We start from the raw sequence: 12687 nt of genomic DNA on the forward strand, positions 1-12687 counted from the left end.
GAATATGTTATGTGTAAGCAAGTGTGCCATATGTACAATAATTGTGCTGTTGTGTTGTGAATTATTAGCAAATATGTTACAACAGTGTCATTCTATGATTTACATTCAACTAAGCGACATTGTGTTTTTAAATAATTGCAAAATAGTTATTTCTGTCAGAAGCCTGTTGTATACAATAAGAATGAACTATAAACCTTAATTCACAGTCTGTGTATACCTAACACACACCATTATTAAATATTAATACTATTAACAGTGGTGGTGCCGGTCTTCCGAGACAGGGGGTACAAATAGGGGGCAGACTGACTCAATGCAGCGTCTGTGAGTTCTACCAAGAAAATTAGGTGCATTCTGAAACATATTTTGACGCCAAAACGTATAGAAATCATATTTTCAAATTTGTAAATAAAGTGGGGATACAATTGGTGATGCAAACTGCAAATGCCCTACCTGTACTTCCACTGCTTGTTAAGCTATTTCCGGTATCGGTCGATGGTGTTCTAGAATTGACATAGAAATATCTTCGTTGTATGTTGCATTGATATAAGAAGTCCTCCTCCTGAATGTGAATAGGTGAACTTGTATAATTGATGGATATTATTATGTGAGGCTTCGAATTTTACACTATATGCAATACACCATGTGTTATCATGCGCTAATTATTATATTTTAATAAAGTATGTGTATATTGTAATGTGTTATCCCTTTGATACCCGGAACAGCACTATTTCTCTTCGTTTAATATAGTCTTTAACAATCACACTTCAGTGATTCTGACAATTGGCTTTCGAACATAATATTGGGGTTCTAATTACGGAACCACGACTGTAAGAATTGAATGTCAGAGGTTGCAAAAACCCAACCAAATAAAAATGAAATTCATATACCCGAGTATTATACACGTTCCTGAACTTACTATATCACCACATGTGCAAAGACGTAAATTTGGAGACCTTGACTGGTACAAAAGCCACAAATGATCAACTTAGCCATTGACACGGATATACATTGACATTTCGTAAAGCAATATAATTGAACTCAAATGTCATTTTTCAGCCCTCAAATAGTGCATTGATTTTGTACAGCAAACCTCGGAAAGTACTTAACATATTCAAATACTTCGACACAGCGACATAACAAAAGTTCTGCTAATTTTTAATTTATGACGTTCACGATTATTTTCAATTTCACAAGATAAAAAAGACAAGATTCCGCTACATCGCGAAACAATGTGTGGGAAAATCCAATATTTAGACATCCGCATAATGTTTTTTTTTCGAGCATCATAAATTTCTTCAATACCCAGTAGTGGAACAACAATGCAAAAATCGTCAAAATGAATATAATGAACATAATTTGATGGTACTTGTCAATTTCTTAATATGCCTTGTCCTGAATATCGATGAAAAATACATGTATCGTGAAAGTGAATCATCATCTGTATAATTAACATAACAGAAATTGAAACAGCACTTGAATCATGTTGTTACTCAGAATTTCACGCTATGCGATCTTCAGACAACTATTTTCAGCCAAACAAAATATGAAAAGAACGTGTCGAAAAGTATATCTTGAAGAGTGAGCACACATAGACGAACCTATTTAGAGTGTGACCACCATATTATATAGGTGTAAACTGTATCAAAGAGTAAAGAGGGGAGGGGTAGAGTAAATAAAAGGTCCATAGCTCAGAGACCGAGTTCTAAAGGGATATACATAATTGAAAAAAAGAACCTTCTTGGCGACCATTGGCAAAAAAAGATATGAAAAGTTGTTGATGAAGATGTTTATTTACATGATAAGATAACAATATATACAAATAACAAATAACAATAACAAATACCATTTCCCTCTATATTACAAAAAACGTAAAACACATAACAACATGGCAATTTAACCACAATGATTTGATATGAAATATCAAATATAACCAATTGAAACTTTGACTTTATACTTTTCCCAGTCATTTTACATAATTAATAAAGTTATTTTAATGTTCACATTTAAACTCATTCATAGTATCTGCATAAAAGAATATTGCCAGCAATTTGTGGGTATTTTCACAGACAATCAAAGTTTTTACAGTTTACAGATTAAAATCTATCATGAATCTACATGATAAAAAAAAAGACTCAAGATAAAAATCCATCTATTATTATGACTAGAACTATAAAGTCAAGTCAGCAGGAGTGGTCTGCCAATTTGTAGCACCAGCTATACCTTGATGCGAAAATCACTCATAATATTATGCTATGCTTTATCAGCCCTGTATAATTATACTCTATCTCAATAATATACATCACAAAATATCTTAATATGGAAGACATTACTGGCCTAAAACTGAATTTGTATATAACAAGAAAGTGGATGTGAAAAATTTCAGAAAATACTTTCATAAAAAAATTTTCATTTTCATGCATTGCATTTTATGTTTTGAAGTCATGCATTCTTCCATAATATTGAGAATGTTCCAAATTGTTATATAATCCTATCACCAAAATATGGAAGCATGGAGAGGATGAAAAGAAATATATTAACCCATGGTTACAACCACCAATAATGTTTACATATGGGCAGTGACCAAGATATAAAAAGAAACTTTCTTTGTTAAATGTCCTCTCCAAGATTCCATAGAAAACATTTCTAGTAAAAAAAAAAAGAACAAGGAAAATCACAAATAATTTGATCGTATCATTATCATAATGTATATTTCAAAATTCATCTGCCATATAGAAACAATCTTATTCCTGCAAGATACATTAATATTGAATTTTTTATTAATTTCTAGGGCTTTCAATGGATAATCCTTCTTCAAATCACAGAACACCAATGTGGTTTAATTAAATGCAGTTAAAATTACACTACTACACTACATATTTGAACGAACTAGTAACAGCTATTCTTACACTCAAACCATGTAAACAGACATAATTTACATCAGGCAATTTTTAAAGGAACAATGCAGTGAGTTTAGTCTCCTGTTTTTGTATCGAGGTTATGCGTTTGCAATATTACCTGGCTCGTAATAGAGACACATTAATATCAATCAGTTTTACAGGTGGTTTTCCATTTAAATATCAATTACACAAAGGCCATATTGAGTAAAATATTTCAAAAAATTATAATTTCTGTCAAAGCTGATATGTCTTCAGGGATATAACTAAATTCAAATTGAGACTTTCATCCATCAAAATGAATCACTTTGACACCATTCACTCCATTTTTACCTATATTATCTCTGAATTCGATGCTTTCATCAATTCAAATCACATAAACAACTATTTATCAGTACTAATCAAGTGTTTTCAAATTTATTCCACGCTCATATTATTTTTACCTCATTGAGACTTTGATTAAATAGGTACTTCCATTTTGATTGAATATGTCATTTTTTCAAGATGAATTCTTAACCATTAACCTATGTGTAAATTTGAATGAATGTGTTAATTTTAACAGGATGGTCTTGAATGTTTGAACATACACCAAGATCCAAGAAATCTGTACCCAAATGAAGATTTACAACTTAATTATCATGTGGATAAACTGACTTTAACCATGGTCGACATACATACTGTCCTCCATCAAAACCTTCAAAATAATTCTCTAGTAGTGGATGGATTACCTACAATATCAAAAAAATATTGCAATTGAGTTAAATCCCTTTGTTGTGATTTTGAAGATTTAAAAATATTGAAATAATCAGTCCTAGTATTGGCTGGCTGCCGAGTCAAGTTCATATTTTTCTCAGCCATGTATAATGTGACTGTTAAAGGGATTGTGAAGAGGTTTTCTTGATTTTTTATTTGTCTTGTAGCATCAATTTGTACAACTCCAATATTCAATCAGACGTTTGTGGTTCCTGCAATTGCACTAAAATAATTAAAGATTTGATTGTCACTAATAGCAAAATATGATTTATCACACAAGGTCCTTGGTGTTTAGTTAAGTCATCAAACGCTTAGTTTATGTTCATTGATGTCCCTGCTACACATAGAGATTTTAGAAAATAACTCTTTTATGCTTCTTTTATAACTTCTGTGAACCACCGAATAGATATTGAAAGACATTGTCCTTGGCCTCAGAAATTTTATCTTGAGAGCATTTAACACTTTATCACAGAGCAAAAAAATAAACTGACAAAACCTACCTTGGTATGCATTAATAATTCTATATTTTCCTGAGGAACATATGTTACTTGTGCTTCTAATCTATCACGAGTATCAACTAATATGGAATAATTTGGCATTTTTCTCCAATGCTGAAATTAAACATAATGACATTAAACTTTTTCACTTGTTCAGTTCATTGTAAATAGGTCACAGTCAGTCATCGGACAGACATACCAGGGTTCTATCTGCTGGGCAAGTTTGGCAGAACAGCTCAATATCATCAAATGACATGCCTTCATCTGAGGTCAATCTCGTTAAAAATATGAGCTGTTTACCATTACCTTATCAAATTGAGCAAAACTACAATAAGCATTGCAGATTTCATTAAACAAACAGTTCAGCTGTTTAGTTCTCACTTCAAGACCACCTGATTCCACTCTTTGTTTGTCAATACTTAGTGTTCTCTCAGATTATTTGCTCTAACATTAATCTAACATCTTAAAAACTGTAATAAAATCACTCCACAGTCTTACCTCTTTCCCTTTAGGATGCATTTGTTTTAACCAATTTTCTGGTGCCTAAAAAGTACAATAACATACAATGTAGATGCATGACAAAGGAATGAAGTGCAATTTTATCACTGCAATGTATGAAAGAAAAGACAACAACTGCCATTTAATACCTTTCATCTGTTGATACTTAACTGAAACTTAGAATCAATATTATAACTTATAAGTGTGATAATCAGGGATAAGCAGCTAAAGATTCATCTTCGGTAAAAAGAGTATTTAAATCCTCAACTTAAGCCCAGAATCTTTTTGTCTGTAGTTGCGCTCACGGATGTAAAAAAGGTAAGAATGACGTCAGGGTATCCCCAGAAAAGGTATTTCCGACAGTCATTGGCTGGATTATGTCTTTATGTATGGTTAATCACGTACATATGTAATTGGATCACACAATGCTTACGGACAAGTATTTTCGGAGTCTGGCCCTTAAGTGTTGAGATTGTGCCTGCAAATCATTATTTTGGCTTGTGAATATAGCATGTGGCATTTCATGATCAAATTTGTCAATTTATGCATGTTTTTGTCCATGTCCAGGTTTGTGTCAAGTTAGTCTTATACCAGTTAGTCTCTGAAGCCAATTATGGAAGGCAATTATTGTTAGCCTTAATAGAATGTTCTTACCCGCGCCTCTTCATCCCAGCCAATAATAACACCTCTATAACCCCAAATTTTATGTTTAATAACTTGTCCTACACGGAATTTCACTTCTGATGACTTCGGGGAACGAGGATTTGGAGATCCTGAAAGTAAAATAATATTTCATCAGAAAAATGATGAAAAAAAAAAATAAATTGGGTTGTCTTAACTACCAATCTTCAAATGTGCTTTACATTATTAAAAGTTAAATATCAAAATATATAAATACATGAAAATGGGTCCAGTAGTCACAATGCTCCATACTATTCACTTTGATCACTGATTGTTCTAACAGAAAACTGACCTGAAAAATAGCCTTTGGAATCTTTATATTTAAAAACTTCATATGCTGGAGATTCTCCATTTAAGTCATCTTTACCAGCATAATCAGGCCTGCCATCGACTTTCGTTTGGAATTTATCGATTACATTTAAACACCATTTATGCCAGGATTGCCACGAAAAATACCGATTTTTAAATCCAACAAAATTACTCAGCAAACTAAAATAAAAATGGATAGTTATTATTGTAAAATTGATAACATACAACATTCCTTTTGTATCTAAAATCATTTGGACAGATAGATAAAATATTTCAATAGGATTTAGGATTTATTATTGATATATTTTGATATTGCATTTGAACTTTAAATTGTATAGTATGAAGAAAAAATTATATTAATTTATAATTTTTCTTGTGATGTGCCACTAATGAAATATTATGCAAATCAGCAAATGACATCAATAATTTTTGCCTGGTACTATATATGCCAACTTACCTACGAAATGCATAGTCTCTTTGTGATTCAGATCTGGACATATACTGGGATACAAAATACTGAAGTGGAAGAACCAGTAGTAAAAGACTGAGATGTAGATAAGCCTGTCGATCTGGCATTGCCCTGAAAAACAAATTAATTTTGGAAATGTATTCTAAATACCCACTGGAACTAACAGAGTTTTTTAAGAAGGGATCCGACCGTTTAAAGGTCTGCTCACTAATAAGCTCAAGTTCAGTTATCAATTTCATAGAATAAAAATCAAATAGACATGGATCTCCTAAAAACAAAATTTCTGCCTGTTATAAACATTCCCATGGGCTGTTAAATGATCTTTGGTGCCCTGATAGACAAATACATGCTGTCAACTTCTAGTCTGATAAGTTTAAATACTATTGAAATGAACACAAACTATGTCTACCTTATAAACTTACTATTTAAAAAAAAATAATTTGCTTAATATGTTTTAATATTACTCATGAAAGCAATAATATATTTGTCCGACATACAATAATATTGCATCTTATTGTTAATTTATCTATATATAGCAAACCTTTGTTTACAATAACTTTCTTGTAACTATTCTCTCCTTATTTTAACAACAATCTGCAATATTTGATCTTTTTTTCCATTTGTAGCAAATCTGTCTAGCTATTTTGTAGACTCATCTAATATCTATATCACAATAAAGCAGAAAATTGCATCAAAACAAACAAAAAACAAGCAGTTAGTAGCCTGTGGATTACAATACAGATACAGAAGACCAAAATGTAATTTAAAAGTTTTTAGTGTTTTTGTCTCTTTTTTCAGTATACTGAAACCTCTGAGTCCTATTCCAGTCTCTGATAGTTATTTTGAATGTTGTAAGGACCTAGAAAAAAAGCTTTCTTTCTCTGGGTTTACAATTTTCATTTATGAATACAAACAACGACGAAATCCACAACTCAATGCATGTAAACAAATGTTGGCCATGGCATCCCATAAGCCTGCGACCATTGATTGCGCACGCAGTCTTAGATGACTGTTGAAAAATCAGTTTTTTTTTTAAAAAAAAAACAGTGATTGAATCGCACGTACATGACAATGATGGTATGCATAAGTAGGTCTAAATGAATAATATGTTGATACCATGCCCATACAAAGATTATACAAGATTCAGAGCTTTCAGCTTGTTTTCAAAATGACAAATACTTACAGTTCGGCTACAGTGAAGTCTTCTTCTTGTCTAGTGATGTGTGTATGACTGTGTCAGACAACAAAAAATAACCTACGGATTGTCCTATTCTTCGCAAAACAAATTGCAATAAATTGTGAATTAAATTAAAACAATATACTGAGTAATTAAGCCAATAAGGAGGACGTGTCAATGAATTTGAATGCGTAAAAAGGCTAAAGTTTTTAACTTTTCGCAGTACGAATCGGAATATGCCACGATTCGCATCATTTTTTAAATACCCTACTTTGGTTGTCGTTATCTGTTTATAACTGTAAATATTTATCTATTTTGTCAAATTATTGACTTAGTACGATTAGTACTTGAAATTGAAGCAGATAATTTCAATTTTCAGACAACGATACCATTTTTACACAAAAAACGTCTATAAGCATTTTACGACAATCGACAAGTTTTAGAATAAAAAAAGGGAAAAGTCGATACAACTCGTCTATCTGGATTACTTATAATGCTCTGTCTTTTGTTCCAATAGCAAATGGTATAATTATTTTTAGACTGTAATTGTCCTCTGTGCTCCTTTTTTTGTCTCATTTCTTAAAATATTTTTTTAAAAATACCATACAACCCAAACATCTGTATTGAAATCGCAAAATGATCGATTTCTATATTTTATGATGTTATGATTATGGTTGATTTGTTGGATTTTGAGAGAATCATTTGACGTTTGTTTTATAGGAATACTACCTCTTAGAATCACATAAAAGTCTCAAATTTGGTCATGCATCAGTTGGACTAACCAGGTATCATGACTAAAAAATAAGATAGCTTGCCAGGCAAGGTAATACACTTAATATACGCCCACTGGCAGCTTTGATTTTGAATAAAAAAATATCAGCAGTACAGTAACAATCACCAGTATGAAATATTCAACCTTCAATATTCAATATTCATACACCTCTTTTGAACTCTTTAGGGCGATACTGAATAATATTGAGTATGAGTTATTGCCCTTGTTCTTGAAAACGTGTTCAATTTTAAGCTCGTGAAAACTCTAGAAGGTAAAATTCAATCTTCAGCGCGGTACTGAATAATAAAACCAAGTTTTGTCAAAATCCGACAAGAATCATACCTTTTAGTGTTTAAAAGCTTAAATAAAGGCCTACTTTTGACGATTATTAGTTGGCATAGATAAGAGTCAGTTTAATTCTAAATGTCTATCAAATTCCGTTTTGAGTTTATTTATCACTTTCAATCTTTTTGACTTACTAATAATTCCTTTTCTAAATAAGAACCTTCACTATCCGTTCGACCAATCATACCTTTGTTTCAACACACCTTTGTGTTATTAAGAACACCAACGACCGATAGGTTATAGTGGGCGTATCTTACCGTGCGTTTAAGATATCTTTGTAAGCTGGAAAGACATCGACAGACTTCATTTCAAATAGGGTTGTTGATATGGAATATATTTTTTTACTCTTCCTATATCAAACCATCTAAAGTTTATGCATTTCAACATTTTAGTTTTTACATACTGTGCCGGTCCTTGATTTTGTCATCTCAAAAATATTTTTTGTTCACCTTTTGGAATTGTAACAACTCGCACAACAGAGCATACTCTTAATTATAAAAATGAAAACGAACGTATGCCTTTCATGGTTTTGGTTATAAATGAAATTTTGATCCAATTGAAAGAATTGCTACGTCTCAATTTCAAAATCGGATATAAAAGACCCGAATTCAATAAGACTATAGTTATTATACTCACATACTATAAATCAAGTCACTGCACTTTTAATTTGTTACAGATAAAAATATAATTATGTCATTGTGTCACCAATGTGATAAGCTTTGTCTGCAAATTAAAATAAAAGTATATTGCGCATACTCGTTATTTCATTGTTTTTTCACCCTACTTCGCTTCGCCATTTTTACAAGGTAAGAGGGCTGATATATAGAAAACTTGAATGGGGCTTAAAAGTATCCTAAACTCTTAAGTGATTCACGAGTGCTGTCTTATTATAAAAAGCAGTTGGAAATATTTTTAAGTGGAGCGAATGATTAGATGATAGCCGTTATAAGGAAGTCGTATCAAGATTTGTGAAGTATTGATGCACGGTAGTCAGTTTGACTCTAAATGCTTACCTTCGCCTGAACACATTTTCCACTTGAATGAGTTCACAAGTTTACGACCTATATAAAGTAATGAAAATGACATGAGTTCATAAATTTAAAGGCGCAGTATGCAGAATTCTCCTTATCAAAAAAGTCTCATTATCAAAAACGTCATAAATTATACATGAAAATAATTCTAAATTAATATGCTTATTTATTAATCTACTTGATCTAACTGAATTTGTTTTAAAGGGTTATTTAAAATCGAAGTGTACTGATTGTTAAGTGAGCAGCAACTTTAGAATAGTCATTTTTATCTTTTTTTATTTATTTTGCATTTATTCGTTCAGAAGATGTCCAACACCTACCAAAAACCAAAAAAGAATTTCGACGAAAAAATTATAGTGCCCCTTTAACCCTGTATTGCGAAAACATTTAGAATATCGACTAAAAGGCAGCGGCGCGCAACACTAATTTAACACGTTGGCATGAGGGTGTTTTGAGACGAGTTGGTGAGTAAGTTTACATTTCAATGAGTTGTTGGTTTATTTGTTTTCGACGTAAGATTTGAAAATTCTTCTGGTGAACTTGGTTTAGTTGCTGCAGTGTCATATTGTTCTGTGGACATGAAAACATGGATGAAACTGATTTCCCGATCTCGTTTGATAAAAAAGCATCTTCAGTTTTATACGCCGCCAAGAAATATATGTCCGTCTGTCCACAATATTGCCCACAAGCACAAGCACAAGCACGATGTAATAGTATATTATCACCCAAGAATGAACCTCGCCGAAAAATAGAGAAATATTTTAAAAGCCATAGAAGTATAAAAATGAAATTACTAATAAATTTATTTGAGACGAGTTCGTGGGTATGACGTCTCCTTTTACATGATTATTTTACACCGTTTCCGACCTTTTGATTACTAATACATACTTTGGCGTCAACATTTGTTTCTCGGTACAGTAGCTCAGTGAAAAACCGAGTCATAAATATTTATCAATTTGCTAAAATCATTCAACATCATCAAGTATCCTTTTGTACCCACGAAAAATATCGGTTTATTATATTAATTGGTCGCTGATCAAAAGAGAGTATAAATCCTAATGATGTGGGCTGTAATTTCCACGTGATATATAATATGTTGTGTTCTATTTTGGTATTAAGTGGTCTAAACTTAGATACGACTTAGATGTCGCGGATTAAGATTCTGAATTTGGAAGGATCAAATTTAATGTCGGATATTTCAGAAAAGAACAGAAAGGAGTCAGTATGAAGTTTTATATAAATCAACAGCTTTACGAAGGTAAAATACAGTATACATATTAATATAATGCATTGTAGCCATTATGCTTATACAGGTCCAAGAATTTACATGCATTTACACCCCACAAAGTTTTACGTAACGTTACATAGGGTGCTGAAAGAGAAGCCTCAATTCAGGAAGATCACATTTTTATGACCTTTTGATCTTTAAATTGTTGAAATATCGGAGAGCGTTCTTACCGAGCTGCTACGGAAAATTAGCTCGGAGCACTTTAAGGTCGCTTTTAGCGTGGTAAAGGTGTGAATAAAGCGTCAGCGCCATGGAATCACTTATGTCTTTAGCGTAAACGCACAAAAAAATGTTTGCCGGCGACCAAGTAACCTACATTTATTTTATTCGCAAATGGTTGCAGTGTTGCAGTTCAGAGAGAGGGGTTAGTTGGTTGTGTCAGATATTCGCCCGCTCATTTTACATCTACGATAATATTATAATTACGTAAAAGGATACGTTTCGGTGTATGACCAAGAATGTTTAATGTTTCCTTTATTTAATACTATGTGCATTATTATCAAACATGTTTCAGTATGTGACCACGAATTTCGACCCACAATTAACTTAAACGAATACATACGAGACGTGGCCAGGTTAAAAGGTACCAAGGTCATGTGTCGAGAAGGTGGTTGTGGTGCCTGTACTGTAACAGTGTCTGTTCAGACTGTCGATTTAAATAATTCACATACATTCTCTATTAACTCAGTAAGTGAACAGATATTCTAATAATGCTACCACATAATATTAGTATTATGTCCCTATTCTCGGACAATCTTCGCAATTTTCCAGTTATCCACGTCCTGCTCACCCCACGAACTGTAGAATCATTGGATACATTATTGTTAGTGAGGAAGTAGATTTTTTTCGAGATTGTTTGACTATTGAAAATCATCGTCTCAAAAGTAGCAATTTGTAACTCTTGAGACGAAACTTTTCACTCGCCTAAATATATAATTATTGACCTGTCGTCTGTCACTAATTATTATATTCTTTGTTTGATGATTTATAACAGGAATTATATCTTCCATCATTACAGTGCCTCTGTCCTTTGTATATAGTGGATGGCTGGGTAATAACGACTATAGAGGGTCTTGGTAACACGGACAATGTTGCTCATCCAATACAAACCAGAATAGCAGAGCATAATGGGTCACAATGTGGTTACTGTACTCCCGGAATGGTCATGAATATGTATGGGTTAGTATTATATTATATCAATGTACGTTTAATATCCAAGGTTTCATATGCTCACATGGAACGAAGTGTAGTATATTAAAAATAAATATACAAGCATCTGAAAAAATCTGAGAATGACAGTTTTGGGGTAACCGGACGTTATATATTGCTTCTAAAAAGTGTTACGCATGCTGAAATAAAAAACTGTTGATAAAGCATATCCCCATATTATTTATTATGTAAGAAAAAAACTAGCCTACAAAATTATTTAAACTGTAATAATACACCAATATTTAGATTACTTCATCAAAACCCACAACCCAATAAAGAATTCATAGAAAACAATTTTGATGGTAATATTTGCCGATGTACCGGCTACAGACCTATTCTAGATGCCATGAAATCATTTGCAGTTGATGGTAGTGGTAAATGCAGTGATATAGAAGTAAGTTGCATAAACTGTCTTATTTGCTATATATCAATTTGTATACAATAACCAGGATTGCTTATGTATTTAGCTATGAGGTGTTTGGCACCAGACAGGGTACGTACTCTTCTAGACACCTGATACTACTTTTTATCATGAAATACTTACTCTCTTATGAAAATGTTGGTAAATTTGAATCGATACAAGCTGCCTTTAAAGCTTGTGTTTGGGCGTATTCGATCGCTCATCCTTCTACAGAAGCTTAACATATTGGTCGTATAATGTATATTCAAATTTCAGGAGTTGTGCAAAACTGCCTCAAAATGCTCAAAAGCAAAACAATGCCGATCCCGTTGTGATGTTTCCAGTATAACTAGAAGACCAGTAT

At 32.4% G+C, this 12687-nt stretch overlaps 2 protein-coding genes across 2 annotated transcripts; one reads left to right on the plus strand and one right to left on the minus strand.

The window, feature by feature from the left end:
* Window positions 1-3523: 3523 nt before the first annotated feature.
* On the minus strand, window positions 3524-8702 carry LOTGIDRAFT_229575 (hypothetical protein; the record flags this gene model as incomplete). The annotated part of the gene is made up of 8 exons (XM_009066932.1): window positions 3524-3622; window positions 4148-4258; window positions 4643-4687; window positions 5297-5415; window positions 5616-5812; window positions 6090-6212; window positions 7285-7332; window positions 8653-8702. 8 exons carry the CDS (start codon window positions 8700-8702, stop codon window positions 3524-3526), a joined length of 792 nt encoding a protein of 263 aa, XP_009065180.1.
* A 2546-nt stretch (window positions 8703-11248) lies between these two features.
* LOTGIDRAFT_97578 (hypothetical protein) lies at window positions 11249-12284 on the plus strand (the record flags this gene model as incomplete). The annotated part of the gene is made up of 3 exons (XM_009066933.1): window positions 11249-11401; window positions 11733-11893; window positions 12170-12284. Coding segments are annotated over 3 exons (429 nt in total), but the record flags the coding sequence as incomplete, so codon positions are not given.
* Between the last annotated feature and the right edge of the window lie 403 nt (window positions 12285-12687).

The sequence above is a fragment of the Lottia gigantea genome, assembly GCF_000327385.1.
Source record: "Lottia gigantea unplaced genomic scaffold LOTGIsca_8, whole genome shotgun sequence".
NCBI classification, from domain to species: Eukaryota; Metazoa; Mollusca; class Gastropoda; family Lottiidae; genus Lottia; species Lottia gigantea.